At 43.7% G+C, this 27,333-nt stretch overlaps 1 protein-coding gene across 1 annotated transcript in view; it reads right to left on the reverse strand.

Annotated features, from left to right (window-relative positions):
- LOC130297979 (oocyte zinc finger protein XlCOF7.1-like) overlaps window positions 1-27,333 on the reverse strand; it is a 137,051-nt gene that overhangs the window by 54,705 nt on the left and 55,013 nt on the right. Inside the window, 2 exon segments of the mRNA XM_056550854.1 lie at window positions 15,435-15,632; window positions 15,715-16,650. Coding sequence (XP_056406829.1) covers window positions 15,435-15,632; window positions 15,715-16,650 — 1,134 coding nt within the window.

A 27,333-nucleotide genomic window follows, 5' to 3' on the forward strand; every position in this document is an offset into this window, starting at 1 on the left:
GTATATAGAGGGGGGCTGTGTATATAGAGGGGGGGCTGTATATATAGAGGGGGGCTGTGTATACTAATAACCTGCAGCATCGTATGTTTTAGGGGGGATTAAACTGGCAGAGTCACTGGTAGAGAAGGATCTGGGTGACTTGTAGATCACAGACTACAGAATAGCACAATGTCAGGCTGCTGCTTCCAAAGCCGGCAGGATATTGTCATGTATCAAAAGAGGCCTGGACTAAAGGGACAGGGACATAATACTCCCCCTTTATAAAGCATTGGTACGGCCTCACCTGGAATATGCTGTTCAGTTTTAGTCACCGGTCCATAAAAGGGACACTGCGGAGCTGGAAAGGGTACAGAGACGTGCGACTAAACTAATATGGGGCATGGAACGTCTCAGCTATGAGGAACGGCTAAAAGACTTACATTTGTTTAGTCTTGAGAAGAGACATTTAAGGGGGGATATGATCAATGTATGTGAGTATATAAATGGCCCATACAAAAAATATGGAGAAAAACTGTTCCAGGTTAAACCCCCCCAAAGGACGAGGGGGCACTCCCTCCGTCTGGAGAAGAAAAGGTTTAGTCTAAAGGGGCGACACGCCTTCTTTACCGTGAGGACTGTGAATTTATGGAACGGTCTACCTCAGGAACTGGTCACAGCAGGAACAATTAACAGCTTTAAAACAGGATTAGATACATTCCTGGAACAAAATAACATTAATGCTTATGAAGAAATATAAAATCCCCTCCCTTCCCCAATATCCCACCACACCCTACCCCTTAATTCCCTGGTTGAACTTGATGGACATATGTCTTTTTTCGACCGTACTAACTATGTAACTATGTCTGAGGAAAATGATGACATAGTGGGTATAACAGGGACTTGGTTGGACGATGGCTGTGACTGGGCGGTAACATACAGGGTTATAGTCTATTCAGGAAGGATCGGACAAAATGGAAAGGGGGAGGAGTCTGTCTTTATGTAAAGTCCAGTCTGAGGGCCGCACTGCGGGAGGATATATATGGGAGGGAAACGATAATGTGGAGTCATTATGGGTAGAAATATATGGAGATAAAAATAATAAATTCTGATAGGGGTTTGTTATAAACCACAAATATAATGGAAGAGGCAGAAGAACAATTACTGAGGCAAATAAACATGGCAGCAAATCAGAATGAGGTGATAATAATGGGGGACTTTAAAGGGGTACTCCGGTGAAATCTTTTTTTCTTTTAAATCAACTGGCTCCGGAAAGTTAAACATATTTGTAAATTACTTCTATTAAAAAATCTTAAAGGGGTACTCCGGTGAAAACCTTTTTTCTTTTAAATCAACTGGTGCACGAAAGTTAAACATATTTGTAAATTACTTCTATTAAAAAATCTTAATCCTTCCAGTACTTATTAGCTGCTGAATGCTACAGAGGAAATTCCTTTCTTTTTGGAACACTGATGACATCACGAGCACAGTGCTCTCTGCTGACATCTCTGTCCGTTTTAGCAACTGTGCATAGCAGATGTATGCTAAGGGCAGCATGGTGGCTCAGTGGTTAGCACTGCTGCCTTGCAGTGCTGGGGACTTGGGTTCAAATCCCACTAAGGACAACAATAAATAAAGACTTATTATTATTATTATAACGTCAGCAGAGAGAACTGTGCTCGTGATGTCATCAGAGAGCATTCCAAAAAGAAAAGAATTTCCTCAGTAGTATTCAGCAGCTAATAAGTACTGCAAAGGATTAAAGGGGTATTCCAGGCCAAAACTTTTTTTTATATATCAACTGGCTCCGGAAAGTGAAACAGATTTGTAAATTACTTCGATTAAAAAATCTTAATCCTTCAATAGTTATTAGCTTCTGAAGTTGAGTTGCTGTTTTCTGTCTAACTGCTGTCTGATGACTCACGTCCCGGGAGCTGTGCAGTTCCTATGGGGATATTCTCCCATCATGCACAGCTCCCGGGAAGTGACATCATCATTGAGCAGTTAGACAGAAAACTTCAGAAGCTAATAACTATTGAAAGGATTAAGATTTTTTAATAGAAGTAATTTACAAATCTGTTTAACTTTCCAGTTGATATATATAAAAAAAAATTTTGCCTGGAATACCCCTTTAACCCCTTAACGCAGAATGACGGGTATACCCGTCAGCTGCTGAAGTGCATTCGTGCAGAGTGACGGGTATACCCGTCATTCACATAATTGCAGTTGCTGCTGCATCCCGGGGGCTGAACTTTTCACCTCCGGTTGTCTCCGGCAGGTGAGAAGTTCAGCTTAACCCCCGTCGGGCTGGTGCCGCATTTATACGGCGGATAACGTGATACCATTGCGCATTCCGCGTTCATTGTGCGCGCTCCCGCGGCGCTGATCGGGTTAATTAGCTAAAGTCCCGGGTGTCCGGCAGGAGACCACTCCCGCCCGACACCCCATTTGATTAACCCAATCAGCGATCGGGTGTGTAGGGGGCGGTGGGAGGTGGTCGGCAGGGGGTGGGCGTTTGATGACCGGCGATCCGGGTGTTCGGCAGCGGCAATCCGGAGGTCTGGCAGCGGCGATGGCGGGGGTAAGTGCCCCCGCCACGCACCCGCCATTGCCACTGCCAGACCTCCGCCCACATGTGTTAGTCCGGGGAAAGCGGGGCACAGAGGGAATAAATCCTTCTTACCCGGTGGCGGATCCTGCAGGCTGCGGCGGGATCTGACTGGCCAGTGAGTGATGCTCCAGATGCTGCAAAACTACAACTCCCGGCATGCCCAGACAGGCATTGGCTGTCTGGGCATGCTGGGAGTTGTAGTTTAGCAACATCTGGAGGACCACTGTTTGGTTACCACTGTGTAGTGGTCGCCAAACTGTGATCCTTCAGATGTTGCAAAACTACAACTCCCAGCATGCTCAGACAGCCAATGCCTATCTGGGCATGCCCAGAGTTGTAGATTTGCAAGATCTGGAGGATCACAGTTTGGAGACCACTACCCAGTGGTCTCCAAACAGTGGTTCTCCAGATGTTGCAAAACTACAACTCCCAGCATGCCCGGCTGCAAACGGCTGTCTGGGCATGCTAGGAATTGTAGTTGTTTGCCTCCAGCTGTTGCAAAACTACATCTCCCAGCATGCCCAGACAGCCAATTGCTGTCTGGGCATGCTGGGATTTGTAGTTTTGCAACATCTGGAGGGCCACAGTTTGGAGATCAGTGTGCAGGAGTCAAAACTGTAGCCCTCCAGATGTTGCAAAACTGCAAATTCCTGCGTGCCCAAACAGCTGTCTCTGCATGCTGGGAGTCGTAGTTGCGCACCTCCACCTGTTGCATAACTACATCTCCCAGCATGCCCTTCGGCAATCAGTACATGCTGGGAGTTGTAGTTTTGCAACAGTTGGAGGCACCCTGGTTGAAAAATACTGAATTAGGTAACAGAACCTAACTGAAGGTTTTCCAACCAGTGTGCCTCCAGCTGTTGCAAAAGTAGTTTTGAAACAGCTGGAGGTTTGCGCCCCCCCCCCCATGTGATTGTACAGGGTACATTCACACGGGCAGGTTTACAGTAAGTTTCCTGCTTCAAGTTTGAGCTGTGGCAAATTTTCTGCCGCGGCGCAAACTCCTAGCGGGAAACACACTGTAAACCTGTCAGTGCGAATGTACCCTAAAAACACAACACAACACTACACTTACACATAATAAAGGGTAAAACACAACATATACACCCCCTTACACTGTCCCCCCAATAAAAAAAAAAAAACATATCGTACGGCAGTGTTTCTAAAACAGAGCCTCCAGCTGTTGCAAAACAACAACGCCCAGCATTTCCAGACAGTCACTGACTGTTCAGGCATGCTGGGAGTTTAGCAACAGCTGGAGGCAACCTGTTTGGGAATCACTGGCATAGAATACCCCTATGTCCACCCATATGCAATCCCTAATTTAGTCCTCAAATGCGCATGGCGCTCTCTCACTTCGGAGCCCTGTCGTATTTCAAGGAAACAATTTAGGGCCACATATGGGGTATTTCCGTACTCGGGAGAAATTGCACTACAAATTGTGGGGGTCTTTTTCTCCTTTTACCCCTTATGAAAAGGAAAAGTTGGGGGCTACACCAGCTTGTTAGTGTAAAAAAAAATAAAACATTTTTACACTAACATTAAAAGGAAAAAAAAGACCCCCAAAATTTGTAACACAATTTCTCCTGAATACGGAAATACCCCATATGTGGGCGTAAAATGCTCTGCGGGCGCACAACAAGGCTCAGGAGTGAGAGCGCACTATGAAAATTTGAGGCCTAAATTGGTGATTTGCACAGTGGTGGCTGATTTTACAGCGGTGGCTGATTTTACAGCGGTTCTGACATAAATGCAATAAAATAAATACCCACATGTGACCCCATTTTGCAAACTACACCCCTCACGGAACGTAACAAGGGGTATAGTGAGCTTTAACACCCCACAGGTGTTTGAAGAATTTACGTTAAAGTTTGATGGGAAAATGAAGAAAAAACTTTGCTGGTGTTACCCTAAATTTTTCATTTTAACAAGGGAAAATAGAAAAAAAGCCCCCCAAAATTTGTAATCCCATTTCTTCTGAGTAAGAACATACCCCATATGTGGATGGAAAGTGTTCTGCGGGCGAACTACAATGCTCAGAAGAATAGCAGCGCCATTGGGATTTTGGAGAGAAAACTTGTCCGGAATTCAAGGCCACGTGTGTTTACAAAACCCCCCACCCCATCCCATAGTGCCAGAACAATGGACCCCTCCACATGTGACCCCATTTTGGAAACTACGCCCCTCACGGAATGTAATAAGGTGTACAGTGAGCATTTACGCCCCACAGGTGTCTGACAGATTTTTGGAACACTGTTCTGGCACCACGGGGGGCTGTGTAAATGCACAAGGCCCCCGACTAATATTCCAACCAAATTCTCTCTCCATAAGCTCAATGGCGCTTCTCTTCTCTTCTGTGCATTGTAATGCGCCAGCAGAGCACTTTTAGTCCACACATGGGGTATTTCCATACTCAGAAGAAATGGGGTTACAAATTTTGGGGGGGCATTTCTCCTATTACCCCTTGTAGAAATGTAAAATTTCGGGAAAAAACTGCATTTTAGTTAGAAAAATAAATAAATTCATGTACACGTCCAACTTTAACGAAAAGTCGTCAAACACCTGTAGGGTGTTAAGGCTCACTGGACCCCTTGTTATGTTCCCTGAGGGGTGTAGTTTCCAAAATAGTATGCCATGTGTGGGTTTTCTTGCTGTTCTGGCACCATAGGGGCAGTGGCGTTGCGACCCGGGTGCGGGGGGTGCGGCCCGCACCGGGTGACACCAACCTAATGGGGTGACACCAAGACGCTCCGTAGCCGCACCCCCCCAGCTACACAGACACTACCTCCCCCATCGGTGCCCGACCGGCCTCCCATCCGTCAGCACAACCCCCCCCCCCGCGCTGTGTGTGCCCGTCCATCAGCAACTCCCCTCTTTCTCCTGCACTGTGCGCCCGTCCATCATCACACACCCCCTCACCTTCACCAGCATTGTGCCCGGCCTCCGCTCCCACGTCTGCGCCGGCCTGACGTCACACCGTATGGCCGCGCAGGAGGACGTCAGTTACGTCACTCGCACGGCGCCCGGTGAGAAGGAGCGCTGCACTGGATGGGTGAGTGTGTGTGTCTGTCTCTATCTATGTTTGTGTGTGTGAGACTCTGTGTGTGTATGAGACTCTGTGTGTGTGTGACTGTGTGACTCTGTGTGTGTGTGTGTGTGTGTGTGTGTGACTGTGTGCATGTGTGTGTGACTGTGAGTGTGTGTCTCTCTGACTGTGTGTGTGTATTTGTGTGTGAGTCTCTCTGTGTTGTATGTGTTTTTTTTTGTGTGTGTGTGTGTGTGTGTGGGGTGGGGGGGGGGGGGTGGTATAACCAGCAATCTATTGTGGGGAACCTGCGGCCTAATGTGGGGAAACTACTACCAAGTGTGGGGAGTGTATGCTACCTTATGTGGGGAGTGTATGCTACCTTATGTGGGGAATCTGTGCTACCTAATGTGGGGAATCTGTGCTACCTAATGTGGGGAATCTGTGCTACCTAATGTGGGGAATCTGTGCTACCTAATGTGGGGAATCTGTGCTACCCAATGTGGGGAAATTGCTACCTAATGTAGGGTAACTGGTACCTACCTAATGTGGGGGAACTGGTACCAAATGTGGGGAATCTATGCTGCCTAATGTGGGGAATAGATGCTACCTAATGTGGGGAAACTGCGACCTACCTAATGTGGGGGAACTGCTGCCTACCTAATGCTCCCCCCCCTGGCAGTAGCACCCTCATCATCCACCAGCAACACCCCCCCCCCAGCAGCACCTCCATCAGCAGATCCTGATGGTGGATGATGGCGGTGCTCCTGCCAGGAGGAGGATCCTGCCGATGGATGATGGGGATGATACTGCCAGGGGGGATGGCTAGTAGCACCCTCATCATCCTCCAGCAACACCCCCTGAGTAGTAGCACCCCCATCATCCACCAGCAACACCACCAATACCCCCCTCCCGTGGTAATAGCATCAGCTAACGGATGTTGAGGGGTGTTACTGCGGTTGTGGTATTATATTCAGAGGGTGCACTGTATGGCAACGTTATATTCAGAGGGCGCAGTTTGTGGTAGTATTATATTCAGAGGGCGCAGTTTGTGGTAGTATTATTAGAGATGAGCGAACTTGCAGTAAATTCGATTCGTCACAAACTTCTCGGCTCGGCAGTTGATGACTTATCCTGCGTAAATTAGTTCAGCCTTCAGGTGCTCCGGTGGGCTCGGAAAGGTGGATACATTCCTAGGAAAGAGTCTCCTAGGACTGTATCCACCTTTTCCAGCCCACGGGAGCACCTGAAAGCTGAACTAATTTATGCAGGAAAAGTTATCAACTGCCGAGCAGAGAAGTTTGTGACGAGTTGAATTTACTGTAGTTTGCTCATCTCTAATTATTATATTCAGAGGGCGCAGTGGGTGGTAGTATTATATTCAGAGGGTACAGGATGTGGCGGTATTATATTCAGGGGTACAATATGTGGCAAATTTATATTCAGGGGTACAGTATGTGACAGATTTATATTCAGGGGTACAGTATGTGGCAGATTTATATTCAGGGGTACAGTATGTGGCAGATTTATATTCAGAGGGTACAGTATGTGGCAGATTTATATTCAGAGGGTACAGTATGTGGCAGATTTATATTCAGAGGGCACAGTATGTGGCAGATTTATATTCAGAGGGTACAGTATGTGGTAGTATTATATTCAGTGGGTACAGTGTGTGGCGGTATTATATTCAGGGGTACAGTATGTGGCAGATTTATATTCAGAGGGTACAGTATGTGTTGGTATTCAGAATGTACAGTGTGTGGTAGTATTATATTCAGAGGGTACAGTGTATGGAAGGTTTATAATCAAAGAGTATAGTAGTATTATATTTAGAAGATACAGTGTCTCTCAGGTTTATAATAATAATTGTTTTCATATAGAGGATGAGAATGCGCTGACATAGTGAGGAGACGTGTGGGCATCACATTCTGCAGAGAGAAGTTTTAGCTGGAACAAGTCCTGGCGGTATGTACCATCCGAATTAGATAAGGAAAGACTATAGAGAAGACGTCACCTGTAGTCACTGATATCATTGTACATTCTCCTCACTATAGAGAAGACGTCACCTGTAGTCATTGATATCATTGTGTATTCGCCTCACTATAGAGAAGACGTCACCTGTAATCACTGATATTGTGTATTCTCCTCACTATAGAGAAGACGTCACCTGTAGTCACTGATATCATTGTACATTCTCTTCACTATAAAGAAGACGTCACCTGTAATCACTGATATCATTGTGTATTCTCCTCACTATAGAGAAGACGTCACCTGTAGTCACTGATATCATTGTGTATTCTCCTCACTATAGAGAAGACGTCACCTGTAGTCAGATATTGTGTATTCTCCTCACTATAGAGAAGATGTCACCTGTAGTCACTGATACCATTGTACATTCTCCTCTCTACATCAGAGCTGTAGTCACTTGTCAGTTCTACAGTTAGGTCAGTGAAACTACAACTCCCAGCATAACCTCACCACTGCTCAAAGGGGTACTCTACTGGAAAACATTTTTTTTTTAATCAGCTGGTGCTACAAAGTTAAACAGATTTGTAAATTACTTCTATTTAAAAATCTTAATCCTTCCAGTACTTATTAGCTGCTGTATAAGCGATTCACAGGAAGTTATTTTCCTTTTTAATTTATTTTCTGTCTGACCACAGTGCTCTGTGCTGACACCTCTGTCCATGTCAAGAACTGTCCATAGTAGGAGCAAATCCCCATATCAAACCTATCCTGCTCTGGACAGTTCCTGACATGGACAGAGGTGTCAGCAAATAGCACTGTGGTCAGACTGGAAAGAACTACACAACTTCCTGTGGAGCATACACCAGCTTATAAGTACTGTAAGTATTAAGATTTTAAATAGAAGTAATTTAAAAATCTGTTTAACTTTCTGGCACCAGTTGATATAAAAGTAAATGTTTTCCAGTGGAGTACCCCTTTAAGTAATTCTGGGAGCTGTATATTTCAATGGTGAAAACTTCTTTAACACTTTCCCATTCTGTGGCAACTGGTATATCTGATTATTATACTGGAATTTCTCACAATGCGCTACACCAGTGGTGTCTGTCACAACAGGCTAAAAACTTACTGAGGGGGGGGGGGGAGGTATGGGGGTGACACCATTTTCTACCGCACCGGGTGACACCAACCCTAGCAACGCCACTGCATAGGGGCTTCCTAAATGTGACATGCCCCCCCCCCAAAACCATTTCAGAAGAATTCACTCTCCAAAATACTAATTGTCGCTCCTTCCCTTCTGAGCCCTCTAGTGCACCCACAGAACACTTCACGTATACATATGAGGTATTTCCTTACTCGAGAGAAATTGGGTTACAAATTTTAGGAAGATTTTTCTCCTTTTACCCCTTGTAAAAATAAAAAAACTGGGTCTACAAGAACATGCGAGTGGAAAAAATGAAGATTTTGAAATTTCTCCTTTACTTTGCTGCTATTCCTGTGAAACACTTAAAGGGTTAAAACACACACTGAATGTCATTTTGAATACTTTGAGGGGTGCAGTTTTTATAATTGGGTCATTTGTGGGATATTTCTAATATGAAGACCCCTCAAATCCACTTCAAAACTGAACTGGTCCCTAAAAAATTCTGATTTTGAAAATGTGAAAAATTGGAAAATTGCTGCTGAACTTTGAAGCCTCTGATGTCTTCCAAAAGTAAAAACATGTCAAGTTAATGATGCAAACATAAAGTAGACATATTGTATATGTGAATCAATATATAATTTATTTGGGATTTCCATTTTCCTTATAAGCAGAGAGTTTCAAAGTAAAAAAAAATGCAAAATTTTCAAATTTTTCATGAAATTTTCGAATTTTTCACCAAGAAATGATGCAAGTATCGACAAAATTTTACCACTAACATAAAGTAGAAAATGTCACGAAAAAACAATCTCGGAATCAGAATGATAACTAAAAGCATTCCAGAGTCATTAATGCTTAAAGTGACAGTGGTCAGATTTGCAAAAAAGGCTTGCATCCTTAAGGTGAAAATGAGCTGTGTCTTTAACCCCTTAAGGACGCAGGACGTAAATGTACGTCCTGGTGCGGTGGTACTTAACGCACCAGGACGTACATTTACGTCCTAAGCATAACCGCGGGCATCGGAGCGATGCCCGTGTCATGAGCGGCTGATCCCGGCTGCTGATCGCAGCCAGGGACCCGCCGGCAATGGCCGACGCCCGCGATCTCGCGGGCGTCCGCCATTAACCCCTCAGGTGCCGGGATCAATACAGATCCCGGCATCTGCGGCAGTGTGCGATTTGAATGAATGATCGGATCGCCCGCAGCGCTGCTGCGGGGATCCGATCATTCATAACGCCGCACGGAGGTCCCCTCACCTTCCTCCGTGCGGCTCCCGGCGTCTCCTGCTCTGGTCTGTGATCGAGCAGACCAGAGCAGAAGATGACCGATAATACTGATCTGTTCTATGTCCTATACATAGAACAGATCAGTATTAGCAATCATGGTATTGCTATGAATAGTCCCCTATGGGGACTATTCAAGTGTAAAAAAAAATGTAAAAAAATGTAAAAGTAAAAGTAAAAAAAAAGTGAAAAATCCCCTCCCCCAATAAAAAAGTAAAACGTCCGTTTTTTTCTATTTTACCCCCAAAAAGCGTAAATTTTTTTTTTATAGACATATATTCGGTATTGCCGCGTGCGTAAATGTCCGAACTATTTAAATAAAATGTTAATGATCCCATACGCTTAACGGCGTGAACGAAAAAAAAAAAGTCCCAAATTCCTACTTTTTTAATACATTTTATTTAAAAAAATTATAAAAAATGTATTAAAAGTTTTTTATATGCAAATGTGGTATCAAAAAAAAGTACAGATCATGGCGCAAAAAATGAGCCCCCATACCGCCACTTATACGGAAAAATAAAAAAGTTATAGGTCATCAAAATGAAGGGATTATAAACGTACTAATTTGGTTAAAAAGTTTGTGATTTTTTTTAAGCCCAACAATAATATAAAAATAAGTAATAATGGGTATCATTTTAATCGTATTGACCCTCAGAATAAAGAACACACATCATTTTTACCATAAATTGTACGACGTGAAAACGAAACCTTCCAAAATTAGCAAAATTGCGTTTTTCGTTTTAATTTCCCCACAAAAATAGTGTTTTTTGGTTGCGCCATACATTTTATGATATAATGAGTGATTTCATTACAAAGGACAACTGGTCGCGCAAAAAACAAGCCCTCATACTAGTCTGTGGATGAAAATATAAAAGAGTTATGATTTTTAGAAGGCAAGGAGGAAAAAATGAAAGGAAAGTTAAACATATTTGTAAATTACTTCTATTAAAATATCTTAATCCTTCCTGTACTTATTAGCTGCTGAATACTACAGAGGAAATTCTTTTCTTTTTGGAATGCTCTCTGATGACATCACGAGCACTGCTGATGTTATTATAATAATAAGTCTTTATTTATTTAGTGTTGTCCTCAGTGGGATTTGAACCCAAGGCCCCAGCACTGCAAGGCAGCAGTGCTAACCACTAAGCCACCATGCTGCCCTAAGCATACATCTGCTATGCACAGTTGCTAAAATGGACAGAGATGTCAGCAGAGAACACTGTGGTTGTGATGTCATCAGTGTTCCAAAAAGAAAGGAATTTCCTCTGTAGCATTCAGCAGCTAATAAGTACTGGAAGGATTAAGATTTTTTAATAGAAGTAATTTACAAATATGTTTAACTTTCTGGCACCAGTTGATTTAAAAGAAAAAAAAGTTTTCACCGGAGTACCCCTTTAACAATATAAATTGGGATAATGTCCTCAAAAACATGAATACTGACACTAAATGGGACACTTTTAAAAATATCTTAAACTCTCACTGTAAGATGTATCTACCTTATGGGAATAAAAGGGTCACAAATAAAAGAAAACCAATATGGATGAATAAAAATGTTAAGGGGGCAATAAATGACAAAAATAAAGCATTTAAGCTACTAAAACAGGACGGCACTCATTGCCGGATCTTTGTTTGCCATTGTGCCTTAAAGAAAGTGTTCTTTCTTTGCCATACCATACCATACTTTGCTCCAGTGCCGCCTACCTATTGACCTCTTGCCACATTCATGACCACTTACCTGTGCTGCCAGCCCTGACCTTCTGCTATCCTGACCACGAGTTGCCGTATGCCTCCTGTACCACATTACATCTCAGCAACCTATATGGACAAGTCGTGCCAGGGGTAACTCTGCACCTAAGACTCCGCTCCCTGGCACAGCCCACATCATGTTCCACACAGGCCCTGCAGATCCACTACTGCCGTGAGTGTTTGACTATCCTTAGTAAACCCATGCTGGCTATCACGTATAATACTATTATCCCCTAAGTATTCCTGTATGCACTAAGAGAAGGACATTGTCTTCACTAACTTAGGGAATAGTGGTTTTCCTGCTCACCGATTCGGTTTGTTAGAAGTTATACTGTGGGAATTTACCTAAAGTGAGAACATTAAAGAGACACTCTGCAGCTAGACATCTTATCCCCTATACAAAGGATAGGGGATAAGATGTCTGATCACGAGTCCAGCTTCTGGGGCCCTCTGCGATCTCCCACAGCATCGGGTGTTCTAAACAAACTCCTGGTTCCTGCAGCAGTGGTCATGAGGTCATGCCACGCCCCCTCCATTCATATCTATGGGAGGGGCATGTATGCTGACACGCCCCCTCCCATAGACATGAATGGAAGTGGCGTGGCAGGACATCACGAGGGGAGTTGCTGTAACGTCACGATCACAAACAAAATGTTCAGAACGCTGGAGCACTAGAATACCCCTTTAATGGGGAACTGGGAGGAGCATGACCTATGGATGGAAATGTGAGAGAATATGTCTTATCCAGTTATGTTGTTCCAGATGCCATGATCTTTAAAGGGGTTATCCAGGAAAAAACATTTTTATATATTAACTGGCTCCAGAAAGTTAAACAGATTTGTAAATTACTTCTATTAAAAAATCTTAATCCTTTCAGTACTTATGAGCTGCTGAAGTTAAGTTGTTCTTTTCTGTCTAAGTGCTCTCTGATGACACCTGTCTCGGGAACTGTCCAGAGTAGAAGCAAATGCCCATAGCAAACCTCTTCTACTCTGTGCAGTTCCCGAGACAAGCAGAGATGTCAGCAGAAAAGAACAACTCAACTTCAGCAGCTGATAATTATTGGAACGATTAAGATTTTTTAATAGAAGTAATTTACAAATCTGTTAACTTTCTGGAGCCAGTTGATATAAAAAATTTTTTTTTCCTGGAATACCCCTTTAAATTAACAAATTCCGTCTAACAAGTCCTTTCCTTGAACGGAGAGCGCACAGCTGGCTTCAGCCCCTCAGAGAGCTGGGAACCAACCATAGAGTCACCTGGTTAATTCTTCTCCGCACTTCATCCGAATACAACTTGTTCTTCCTTCTATAACCTAAGGAAGGACCCTGTGTAGAGTAGGAGACCCCACTAATCTAACACCTATAGCAGGGGTCCTCAAACTTTTTAAACAGGGGGGCCAGTTTACTGTCCCTCAGACAAAAAAAACTATGAACAAAAAAAAACTATGAACAAATTCCTATGCCCACTTATATATCTTATTAGTGGACTACCCCTTTAAGTATGCAGCACAGTTCCCCCCACATTAGGTGGGCAGTATAGTTCCCCGCACATTAGGTGTGCAGTATAGTTCCCCCACATTAGGTTGGCAGTATATTCCCCCACATTAGGTGTGCAGTATAGTTCCCCCCACATTAGGTGTGCAGTATAGTTCCCCCCACATTAGGTTGGCAGTATATTCCCCCACATTAGGTTGGCAGTATAGTTCCCCCCACATTAGGTTGGCAGTATAGTTCCCCCACATTAGGTTGGCAGTATATTCCCCCACATTAGGTGTGCAGTATAGTTCCCCCCACATTAGGTGTGCAGTATAGTTCCCCCCACATTAGGTTGGCAGTATATTCCCCCACATTAGGATGGCAGTATAGTTCCCCCACATTAGGTGTGCAGTATAGTTCCCCCCACATTAGGTTGGCAGTATATTCCCCCACATTAGGTTGGCAGTATAGTTCCCCCCACATTAGGTTGGCAGTATAGTTCCCCCACATTAGGTTGGCAGTATATTCCCCCACATTAGGTTAGCAGTATAGTTCCCCGCACATTAGGTGTGCAGTATAGTTCCCCCACACTAGGTGCAGTATAGTTCCCCCCACATTAGATTGTAGTTCCCCCACATTAGGTTGGCAGTAAAGTTCCCCCACAATAGGTTGACAGTATAGTTCCCCACATTAGGTGCAGTATAGTTCCCCCCACATTAGGTGCACTATAGTTACCCCCACATTAGGTTGGCAGTATAGTTACCCCACATTTAGTTGGCAGTATAGTTCCCCCCACATTAGGTTGTAGTTCCCCCACATTTAGTTGGCAGTATAGTTCTCCCCACATTAGGTTGTAGTTCCCCCACATTTAGTTGGCAGTATAGTTCCCCAACATAAGGTTGGCAGTATAGTTCCCCCACATTAGGTTGGCAGTATAGTTCCCCCCACATTAGGTTGTAGTTCCCCCACATTAGGTTAGCAATATATAAGAAATAGATAAGAAGAGAAATAGATAAACCTGACTTCTCGCATAAAACGTAATAATCAATTATTAATGAAAAGGTTCTAGAAGTAATCTAAGGAGAACAAGTCTCCAAGGAATTACTCAAGAAATTTTGCTATGAAACAGGTTTTTCAAATTTTGAACTGGGAACTTTTTTTGGCACCGCTACAAAATGGTTGGAGGGGGGTAGAAGATCTCTAGTATATCGGAATAAGCCGTCTAGTCACCAATAGTAGGTGTGTGATTCAGCAAGTCGACATAGGACAGAAATCCGAATCAGAGATACTGGAGTATAAGCCGAAGCCCCTCATTTTACCACAAAAACCTGGGGGGGGGGGGGAAACCTCTTGACTAAAGTATAAGCCTATCATCACCCACTGCAACAAACACCCATCCCCCTTCCTGTCATTACCCATCCCCCTCTCTTATCATCTAATCATCTCCCCAGTTGTAGCTCTCGGCGGCGGCAGGTCTTTTCCTGTTGCCTGGGAGCCGGGAAAGGGACAGGTCCGTGACCTCAGCGGAATCCCTGCGTGGTGGCGAACCCTACCCCAGCATCACTAGTCAGGGGCCGGATGGACGGACCAGATCAGCTCACTTTTCCCGCCAGTATGCAGATGGTCCCTGTGCAGACAGTCCCTACCATGGATGAGTCCGGGGCCGGCCCGGAGTGGAGAAGGGGGGCTTCCCGGTGAAGATGGACAACCCAGACCACCACCATCTGTATGCCTGGACTGATGTCAGTACTAATTTTTTTTTCACTCGAGTTTAAGCCGAGGGGGGAATTTTCACAATGAAAAAATGTGCTTATACACAAGTATATACGGTAATCAAAATATCTTCCCGCCAGAATGATTACATTTTCAAGCAAGACCCCTGTATATGTAAAAGAGTCCACGACTCAATCCCACAACTCCAATATTGAGAAGATTCTGGAATACCATGTGACAAAAGGAGAGGAGGAGTCCCATACCCCCGACAATATAACTTATATGAACTCTCCTGTATACGAATATAAAGAATAAATCATATAAGAAAGAAAACTTTTATTAACAATTGGTAACAAGTTTGGAGATGCAGTATATGATATATGTATAAATGTCAGATATCCTATGTACATGGATAATATATAGATGTGTTATCTGCATCATTTATTGCTCTGACTTGACTTCTCCCCTGTGTGAGTTCTTTGATGCTGAAGAAGACCTGATTTCCAATTAAAACATTTCCCACATTTTGAACATGAAAATGGCTTCTCTCCTGTGTGAGTTCTTTTATGTTTAACAAGATGTGATTTCTGAGTAAAACATCTCCCACATTCTGCGCATGAAAATGGCTTCTCCCCTGTGTGAGTTCTTTGATGTTGAACAAGTTGTGATTTCACACTAAAACATTTCCCGCACTCTGCACAGCAAAATGGCTTCTCCTCCATGTGAGTTTTTTTTATGTACAACAAAACTTGATTTGTTAGAAAAACATTTCCTACATTCTGAACATGAATATGGTTTCTCCCCTGTGTGAGTTCGTTTATGTTTAACAAGACTTGATTTCTCAGTAAAACATTTTCCACATTCTGAGCATGAAAATGGCTTCTCACCTGTGTGAGTTCTATGATGTCTAACAAGATCTGATTTCTGAGAAAACCATTTCCCACATTCTGAACATGAAAATGGCTTCTCTCCTGTGTGAGTTATTTGATGTCTAACAAGATCTGATTTCTGAGCAAACCATTTCACACATTCTGAACATGAAAATGGCTTCTTCCCTGTGTGAGTTCTTTGATGTCTAACAAGATCTGATTTCTGAGCAAACCATTTCCCACATTCCGAACATGAAAACGGTATCTTCCCTGTGTGAATTCTTTTATGTTTAACAAGATTTGATCTCTGAGAAAAATATTTTCCACATTCTGAACATGAAAACGGCTTCTCCCCTGTGTGAGTTCTTTGATGTTGAACAAGTTGTGATTTCACAATAAAACATTTCCCACACTCTGCACAGCAAAATGGCTTCTCCTCTGTGTGAGTTTTTTTATGTACAACAAAACTTGATTTCTGAGTAAAACATTTCGCACATTCTGAACATGAAAATGGCTTCTCTCCTGTGTGAGTTCTTTGATGTCGAACAAGATGTGATTTGTGAGTAAAACATTTCCCACATTCTGAGCATGAATATGGTTTCTTTACTGTATGAGCTCGGTGATGTCCAACACCCCTTCTGTGACCTTTTTTTCTCTTAACATCCTGTGATGAATGAGAAGACAGGACCTGTATATAAGGATGAGATGACAGATCTTGGCTGTGAAGGGCTGAGGGTGTATCTGGGATAATGGAATGTTCTTCATATGTATCTTGTGTGATATCATCATCTGCTTTATAATCTGAAGATATAAGATTCTCCTCTGATCTCCTGGTACAAGAATCTGCAGAGAATAACACAGATTTTATTATCAGTATTAACCCTTAACAACCCAGGAAATTTAAGCTTTTGTGTTTCCTTTTTTCCTCCTCTCCACATTCCCATAATTCTTTTATTTTTCCATCTACAGAGCAGTTTGAGAGCTTGTTTTTTGCGGCACCAATCGTACATTTTATAAACACTTCATTCACTGTGCATTAAAATATAAGGTCAATACAATCACAATGATATCTTTTTTATTATTACCATAACTTTTTTAATTGCATTCATAAAAATATTAAACATAAATACATCCAATTGTTACATTTCATACATATGTAAATATAAAAAAAGCATTCTTGTATGAAAAAACATATGCAACACTTCCATAGACCCTGGGTAAATAATCAGCAAACATAAAACACATATGCCTAATACGTATATTTTCATTTTTTATGAGGACATTCAGCAGAGGCTCTCACACCACAGTATATAGACTCTCTGGTGTATAATATATAACGAGGACATTCAGCAGAGGCTCTCACACCACATTATATAGACTCTCCGGTGTATAATATAACAAGGACATTCAGCAGAGGCTCTCACACCACAGTATATAGACTCTCTGGTGTCTAATATAACAAGGACATTCAGCAGAGGCTCTCACACTACATTATATAGACTCTCCGGTGTATAATATAACAAGGACATTCAGCAGAGGCTCTCACACCACAGTATATAGACTCTCTGGTGTATAATATAACAAGGACATTCAGCAGAGGCTCTCACACTACATTATATAGACTCTCCGGTGTATAATATAACGAGGACATTCAGCAGAGGCTCTCACACCACATTATATAGACTCTCTGGTGTATAATAAAACAAGGACATTCAGCAGAGGCTCTCACACCACAGTATATAGACTCTCTGGTGTATAATATAACAAGGACATTCAGCAGAGGCTCTCACACCACATTATATAGACTCTCTGGTGTATAATATAACAAGGACATTCAGCAGAGACTCTCACACCACATTATATAGACTCTCTGGTGTATAATATAACAAGGACATTCAGCAGAGGCTCTCACACCACATTATATAGACTCTCTGGTGTATAATATAACAAGGACATTCAGCAGAGACTCTCACACCACATTATATAGACTCTCTGGTGTATAATATAACAAGGACATTCAGCAGAGGCTCTCACACCACATTATATAGACTCTCCAGTGTATAATATAACAAGGACATTCAGCAGAGGCTCTCACACCACATTATATAGACTCTCCAGTGTATAATATAACAAGGACATTCAGCAGAGGCTCTCACACCACATTATATAGACTCTCCGGTGTATAATATAACAAGGACATTCAGCAGAGGCTCTCACACCACATTATATAGACTCTCCAGTGTATAATATAACAAGGACATTCAGCAGAGGCTCTCACACCACATTATATAGACTCTCCGGTGTATAATATAATGAGGACATTCAGCAGAGGCTCTCACACCACATTATATAGACTCTCCGGTGTATAATATAACAAGGACATTCAGCAGAGGCTCTCACACCACATTATATAGAGTCTCCGGTGTATAATATAACAAGGACATTCAGCAGAGGCTCTCACACCACATTATATAGACTCTCCGGTGTATAATATAACAAGGACATTCAGCAGAGGCTCTCACACCACATTATATAGACTCTCTGGTGTATAATATAACAAGGACATTGAGCAGAGGCTCTCACACCACATTATATAGACTCTCCGGTGTATAATATAATGAGGACATTCAGCAGAGGCTCTCACACCACATTATATAGACTCTCCTGTGTATAATATAACGAGGACATTCAGCAGAGGCTCTCACACCATATTATATAGACTCTCCGGTGTATAATATAACAAGGACATTCAGCAGAGGCTCTCACACCACATTATATAGACTCTCCGGTGTATAATATAACGAGGACATTCAGCAGAGGCTCTCACACCATATGATATAGACTCCCCGGTGTATAATATAATGAGGACATTCAGCAGAGGCTCTCACACCACATTATATAGACTCTCTGGTGTATAATATAACAAGGACATTCAGCAGAGGCCCTCACACCACATTATATAGACTCTCCGGTGTATAATATAACGAGGACATTCAGCAGAGGCTCTCACACCACATTATATAGACTCTCTGGTGTACAATATAACAAGGACATTCAGCAGAGGCTCTCACACCATATTATATAGACTCTCCGGTGTATAATATAACAAGGACATTCAGCAGAGGCTCTCACACCACATTATATAGACTCTCCGGTGTATAATATAACGAGGACATTCAGCAGAGGCTCTCACACCATATGATATAGACTCCCCGGTGTATAATATAATGAGGACATTCAGCAGAGGCTCTCACACCACATTATATAGACTCTCTGGTGTATAATATAACAAGGACATTCAGCAGAGGCCCTCACACCACATTATATAGACTCTCCGGTGTATAATATAACGAGGACATTCAGCAGAGGCTCTCACACCACATTATATAGACTCTCTGGTGTACAATATAACAAGGACATTCAGCAGAGGCTCTCACACCATATTATATAGACTCTCCGGTGTATAATATAACGAGGACATTCAGCAGAGGCTCTCACACCACATTATATAGACTCTCCAGTGTATAATATAACAAGGACATTCAGCAGAGGCTCTCACACCACATCTCCGGTGTATAACATAACCTATGAATAGTTTTAGATTTAATTATTTTATGATTCTCATTATAATTTGAATCTCAAAACAATTTTCTGACTTTTTACTATAGAGCTCCATTTAAGTTTAGATATTTCACCCATTTCCCTTTCCCAATTCTTCTTGCTAAGAAACTCAATTCTTCGTGAGACAGTATCATTGTCACGATTCGGCTTCCAGGTAGTGGATCCTCTGTGCCAGAGAGGGATTGGCGTGGACCGTGCTAGTGGACCGGTTCTAAGCCACTACTGGTTTTCACCAGAGCCCGCCGCAAAGCGGGATGGTCTTGCTGCGGCGGTAGTGACCAGGTCGTATCCACTAGCAACGGCTCACCTCTCTGGCTGCTGAAGATAGGCGCGGTACAAGGGAGTAGGCAGAAGCAAGGTCAGACGTAGCAGAAGGTCGGGGGCAGGCGGCAAGGTTCGTAGTCAGGATGGGTAGCAGAAGTTCAGGTACACAGGCTTTGGACACACTAAACGCTTTCACTGGCACAAGGCAACAAGATCCGGCAAGGGAGTGCAAGGGAGGAGACTAGATAAAGGCAGGGAGCAGGTGGGAGCCAATTAAGCTAATTGGGCCAGGCACCAATCATTGGTGCACTGGCCCTTTAAGTCTCAGAGAGCTGGCGCGCGCGCGCCCTAGAGAGCGGAGCCGCGCGCGCCAGCACATGACAGCAGGGGACCGGGACGGGTAAGTGACCTGGGATGCGATTCGCGAGCGGGCGCGTCCCGCTGTGCGAATCGCATCCCCAACGGCCAGAACAGTGCAGCGCTCCCGGTCAGCGGGACTGACCGGGGCGCTGCAGGGAGAAAGACGCCGTGAGCGCTCCGGGGAGGAGCGGGGACCCGGAGCGCTAGGCGTAACAGTACCCCCCCCCTTAGGTCTCCCCTTCTCTTTGTCCGGTAACTGCCTCCCCTGGGATGAGGACACCGGGAAAGAATGGAGGGTTTCCTCAACGGCAGGCAGTACAGCAGGAGTGGGAATGGGGAGGGAGGGCAGAGGGCGAGGCCTGGCACGGGGCAGTGTGACACCAGGACGGGGGCCATGGGGAGGCACAGAGGCTTGCCTGATGGGACTGGGAGGGGGGGAGAGGCACTTCCTGTGGCAGGCAGAGTCCCAGTTCCTGATCTCCCCGGTGGTCCAATCAATGGTGGGGGAATGAAGCCGGAGCCAAGGCAGACCGAGGAGGACCTCAGAGGTACAGTTGGGGAGAATGAAGAACTCAATCCTTTCGTGGTGGGGTCCGATAGACATCAGGAGGGGTTCTGTGCGGTAACGCACGGTGCAGTCCAATCTGGCTCCGTTGACCGCGGAAATGTAGAGCGGTTTGACGAGACGGGTCACCGGGATGCTGAATCTATTAACAAAGGACTCCAACATAAAATTCCCGGAGGCACCAGAGTCCAAGCAGGCCACGGCTGAGATGGAGGAGTTGGCTGTAGGGGAAATCCGCACAGGCACCGTGAGACGTGGAGAAGAAGACTTAGAAGCAAAAGATGCCACACCCACGTGAGCTGGGTGCGTGCGTGCGTTTCCCAGGCGTGGAGGACGGATAGGGCAATCCACCAAGAAATGCTCAGTACTGGCACAGTACAGACAGAGATTTTCTTCTCTACGGCGATTCCTCTCTTCCTGGGTCAGGCGAGACCGATCCACTTGCATGGCCTCCTCGGCGGGAGGCCCAGGCGAAGACTGCAAAGGATGCTGTGGGAGAGGTGCCCAGAGATCTAAGTCTTTTTCCTGGCGGAGCTCTTGGTGTCGCTCAGAAAAACGCATGTCAATGCGGGTAGCCAAATGGATGAGTTCTTGGAGGTTGGCAGGAATCTCTCGTGCGGCCAGCACATCCTTGATGCGACTGGATAGGCCTTTTTTAAAGGTCGCGCAGAGAGCCTCATTATTCCAGGATAGTTCAGAAGCAAAAGTACGGAATTGTATGGCGTACTCGCCAACGGAAGAATTACCCTGGACCAGGTTCAGCAAGGCAGTCTCAGCAGAAGAGGCTCGGGCAGGTTCCTCAAAGACACTTCGGACTTCAGCAAAGAAGGACTGGACTGTGGCTGTGGCAGGATCATTGCGGTCCCAGAGCGGTGTGGCCCAAGACAAGGCCTTTCCTGAAAGAAGGCTTACTACGAACGCCACCTTAGACCGTTCTGTAGGAAACAAGTCTGACAACATCTCCATATGCAGGGAACACTGAGACAAAAATCCACGGCAGAGTCTGGAGTCCCCATCAAATTTGTCCGGCAGGGACAAGCGGAGGTTAGGAGCGGCCACTCGCTGCGGAGGAGGTGCAGGAGCTGGCGGAGGAGATGGTTGCTGCTGTAGCAGAGGCAGAATTTGCTGTAACATGGCGGTCAACTGCGACAGCTGCTGTCCTTGTTGGGCAATCTGCTGCGATTGCTGAGCGACCACCGTGGGAAGATCAGCGAGACTTGGCAGCGGCACCTCAGCGGGATCCATGGCCGGATCTACTGTCACGATTCGGCTTCCAGGTAGTGGATCCTCTGTGCCAGAGAGGGATTGGCGTGGACCGTGCTAGTGGACCGGTTCTAAGCCACTACTGGTTTTCACCAGAGCCCGCCGCAAAGCGGGATGGTCTTGCTGCGGCGGTAGTGACCAGGTCGTATCCACTAGCAACGGCTCACCTCTCTGGCTGCTGAAGATAGGCGCGGTACAAGGGAGTAGGCAGAAGCAAGGTCAGACGTAGCAGAAGGTCGGGGGCAGGCGGCAAGGTTCGTAGTCAGGATGGGTAGCAGAAGTTCAGGTACACAGGCTTTGGACACACTAAACGCTTTCACTGGCACAAGGCAACAAGATCCGGCAAGGGAGTGCAAGGGAGGAGACTAGATAAAGGCAGGGAGCAGGTGGGAGCCAATTAAGCTAATTGGGCCAGGCACCAATCATTGGTGCACTGGCCCTTTAAGTCTCAGAGAGCTGGCGCGCGCGCGCCCTAGAGAGCGGAGCCGCGCGCGCCAGCACATGACAGCAGGGGACCGGGACGGGTAAGTGACCTGGGATGCGATTCGCGAGCGGGCGCGTCCCGCTGTGCGAATCGCATCCCCAACGGCCAGAACAGTGCAGCGCTCCCGGTCAGCGGGACTGACCGGGGCGCTGCAGGGAGAAAGACGCCGTGAGCGCTCCGGGGAGGAGCGGGGACCCGGAGCGCTAGGCGTAACAATCATTGATCATTTTATTTAATTTTATTAAAAAAAGATTGACTTCTAATTATATTCCCTAGACGATCTTTATCTTTAACCTATCTTTATTAATAGCAGCAATAAATGCTGTTGATTTTGATAAAATTGAAAGCTTTCCTTTAACCCCTACATTCTCTTAAATGTATCAAATTGGACGAGCTGTATCCATCTTCAATAAATTGTGCCACTTGTATCAACCCCCATTTTTTCCATGTCAAATATCCACCAATTTTTAAAAATTCCACCAAGTAATTATTGTTCATCAGTGTCGTGGAAGGAAGACTTCTCTTTACCTCTAACAAAATCTTAATTTTACCCCAAGACTTATGAATACTAATTAATGTGGGATATTTACGACCTACCTCTAGTGCACTCAAATTAGTCTCTAATAATTCTAATAGATTTTCCCCATATAAATTGTGTTTACCCCTTAGGTATTGAATCCAGCCCTGTCCAACCTCATTGACTATAAATCTCAGATGTGACGCTAAAGATACATTCTGAAATTTGGAATTGAGAGCCCTCCTAACCTCCCTGGAATCATCAAGTATTTAAAGGGGTACTCCACTGGAAAACATTTTTTTTATCAACTGGTGCCAGAAAGTTAAACAGATTTGTAAATTACTTCTATTAAAAAAATCTTAATCCTTCCAGTAATTATCAGCTACTGTCATGATCCACAGGAAGTTCTTTTCTTTTTGAAATTCCTTTCTGTCTGGCCACAGTGCTCTCTGCTGACACCTCTGTCCCTTTTAGGAATTGTCCAGAGCAGGAGAGGTTTTCTATAGGGATTTGCTTCTGCTCCGGACAGTTCCTAAAATGGACAGTGGTGTCAGCAGAGAGCACTGTGGTCAGGCAGAAAGGAAATTCAAAAACAAAATAACTTTCTGTGGATCATAAAAGCAGCTGGTACGTACTGGAAGGATTAAGATTTTTTTAATACAAGAAATTTTCAATCTGTATAACTTTCTGATACCGGTTTATTTAAAAAAAAAAAAAGTTTTCCAGTGGAGTACCCCTTTAAAGGGGTACTCCGGTGAAAACCTTTTTTCTTTTAAATCAACTGGTGCCAGAAAGTTAAACGTATTTGTAAATGACATGCAGTAGAAAAGGAACAAAACGAGCAACTCACCACACGACCCAGGTATTCTATGTAAGTGGTACTTTATTCCAAAGCTTCAACCATGGAAGACAAGCAGGGGAGAGAGAATACCCCCGCGTCCTACCTTCACTCTCCCCTGCCTGTCTTCCATGGTTGAAACTTTGGAATAAAGTACCACTTGCATAGAATACCTGGGTCGGTGTGGTGAGTTGCTCCGTTTTGCTCCTTTTCTACTGCATGTATATTGTATGGACTTGCTTTGCACGTTGAGCACCACCGAAGTCCCTCCAGCTGTTGCAAGGGAAGACATAGGGAAGCCGAGTATATTGTTGTATCCTTAGTGCTCACAGAGGTGGTGCCAAGTCTCTCTTTGCATTCTATATTTGTAAATTAATTCTATTAAAAAATCTTAATCCTTCCAGTACTTATTAGCTGCTGAATGCTACAGAGGAAATTCCTTTCTTTTTGGAACACTGATGACATCACGACCACAGTGCTCTCTGCTGACATCTCTGTCCATTTTAGCAACCGTGCATAGGAGATGTATGCTAAGGGCAGCATGGTGACTCAGTGGTTAACACTGCTGCCTTGCAGTGCTGGGGCCTTGGGTTCAAATCCCACTAAGGACAACAATAAAATAAATAAAGACTTATTATTATTATTATAATAACATCAGCAGAGAGCACTGTCCTCGTGATGTCATCAGAGAGCATTCCAAAAAGAAAAGAATTTCCTCTGTAGTATTCAGCAGCTAATAAGTACAGGAAGGATTAAGATTTTTTAATAGAAGTAATGTAAAAATCTGTTTAACTTTCCGTAGCCAGTTGATTTAAAAGAAAAAAAGGTTTCACCGGAGTACCCCTTTAAGTTTAATACGGACTCTCTTTCTTTCCCATAGAAGGGAATTAAGAATCCTGTCGATTCTTTTTAAATCAGATTTCCTTAATAGGAATTGGAAATGCGTTAATAACATATAAAATAGTAGGAAGAAGAATCATCTTGGATAATACTATTTATCAGCCATAGAAAGTGGAAGTTTTAACCATACCTCCATTTTTTTCTCCATCTTTTTAATAGTTGGTTTTAAATTAAAGGGGTACTCCGCCCCTAGACATATTATCCCTTATCAAAAGGATAGGGGATAAGATGTTAGATTGCGAGGATCCCCGGTGGGACCCCCACGATGTAACATCTTATCCTTTTCACAGGGGATAAGATGTTTTGCACCGAGTACCTTTCTAAACCCTTAAAGACCCAGCCAATTTTCACTGTAGGACCCGGCCATATTTTGCACATCTGACCACTGTCACTTTAAGCATTAATAACTCTGGGATGCTTTTACCTTTCATTCTGATTTCGAGACAGTTATTTCGTGACATATTCTACTTTATGTTCGTGGTAAAATTTTGTTGATACTTGCATCATTTCTTGGTGAAAAATTCCAAAATGTGATGAAAAAATAAAATTTTTTGCATTTTTCTAACTTTGAAGCTCTCTGCTTATAAGGAAAATAACCATTCTAAATAAATGATATAATGATTCACAAATACAATATGTCTACTTTATATTTGCATCATAAAGTTGAGATGTTTTTACTTTTGGAAGACATCAGAGGGCTTCAAAGTTCAGCAGCAATTTTCAATTTTCTAAAAATTTTGAAAATCGGAATTTTTCAGGGACCGTTCAGTTTTGAAGTGGTTTTGAAGGGCCTTCATATTAGAAATACCCCATAAATGACCCCATTATAAAAACTGCACCCCTCAAAGTATTCAAAATGACATTCAGTAAGTGTGTTAACCCTTTAGGTGTTTCACAGGAATAGCAGCAAAGTGAAGGAGAAAATTCACAATCTTCATTTTTTACACTCGCATGTTCTTGTAGACCCAGTTTTTTAATTTTTACAACGAGTAATAGGAGAAAAAGTCCCCCAAAATTTGTAACCAAATTTCTCTCAAGTAAGGAAATACCTCATATGTGTAAAGTTTTCAGCAGGCGCAGTAGAAGGCTCAGAAGGGAAGGAGCGACAATTTTGGAGAATGAATTTTGCTGAAATTATTTTTGGGGGTCATGTCGCATTTGGGAAGCCCCTATGGTGCCAGAACAACAAAAAAGCCCACATGGCATACTATTTTGGAAACTACACCCCTCAAGGAATGTAACAAGGGGTCCAGTGAGCATTAACACCCCACAGGTGTTTGACGACTTTTCATTAAAGTCGGATGTATAAATGAAAAAAAAAAAACATTTCACTAAAGTGCAGTTTTCCCCCCCAAATTTACCATTTTTACAAAGGGTAATGGGAGAAAATGCCCCCCAAAATTTGTAACCCCATCTCTTCTGAGTATGGAAATACCCCATGTTAGGACATAAAATGCTCTGCGGGCGAACTACAATGCTCAGAAGAGAAGGAGTCACATTTGGCTTTTGGAAACCAAATTGAGCTGAAATGTTTTTTTGGGGGGCATGTCGCATTTAGGAAGCAAAAAAAAACAAAACACATGGCATACTGTTTTGGAAACTGCACCCCTCAAGGAACGTAACAAGGGGTACATTAAGCCTTAACACCTCACAGATGTTTGATGACTTTTTGTTAAAGTTGGATGTGTAAATGAAAAAAAATTAAAGCTGGTTTTTCACAAAAATGTAGTTTTTTCCACATATTTTACATTTTCACAAGGGGAAATAGGAGAAAATGACCCCCAAAAATTGTAACCCAATTTCTTCTGAGTATGGAAATAACCCATGTGTGGACGTCAAGTGCTCTGCTGGCAAACTACAATGCTCAGAAGAGGAGGAGCGTCATTGAGCTTTTGGGAGAGAGAATTTGTTTGGAATGGAAGTCAGGGGCCATGTGCATTTACAAAGCCCCCCATGGTGCCAGAACTGTTGACCCTCCCACATGTGACCCCATTTTGGAAACTACACCCCTCACAGAATTTAATAAGTGGTGAAGTGAGTATCTACACCCCACTGGCGTTTGACAGATGGACCAGTGGGCTGTGCAAATGAAAAGTTACATTTTTCAATTTCACGGACCACTGTTCCAAAAATCTGTCAGACACCTGTGGGGCATAAATGCTCACTGTACCCCTTATTACATTACATGAGGGGTGTAGTTTTCAAAATGGGGTAACGTGTGTGTGTGTGTGGGGGGGGTCCATTGTTCTGGCACTATGGGGGCTTTGCAAACACACGTGGCCTTCAATTCCGGACAAATTTTCTCTTCAAAGCCCAATGGCGCACCTTCTCTTCTGAGCATTGTAGTTCGCCCGCAGAGCACTTTAATCCACATATGGGGTATGTTTTTACTCAGAAGAAATGGGGTTACAAATTTTGGTGGGGGCTTTTTCCTATTTTCCCTTGTGAAAATTAAAAATTTTGGGTAACACCAGAAATTTTTTTTTTCATTTTCCCATCCAAATTTAACAAAAATTCGTCAAACACCTGTGGGGTGTTAAGGCTCACTATACCCCTTATTACATTTGGTGACAGATGTAGTTTCCAAAATGGGGTCACATGTCAGAACCGCTGTAAAATCAGCCACCCCTGTGCAAATTACCAATTTAGGCCTCAAATGTACATAGTGCGCTCTCACTCCTGAGCCTTGCTGTGCGCCCGCAGAGCATTTTACG

The sequence above is a fragment of the Hyla sarda genome, assembly GCF_029499605.1.
Source record: "Hyla sarda isolate aHylSar1 chromosome 1 unlocalized genomic scaffold, aHylSar1.hap1 SUPER_1_unloc_13, whole genome shotgun sequence".
Taxonomy (NCBI): Eukaryota; Metazoa; Chordata; class Amphibia; order Anura; family Hylidae; genus Hyla; species Hyla sarda.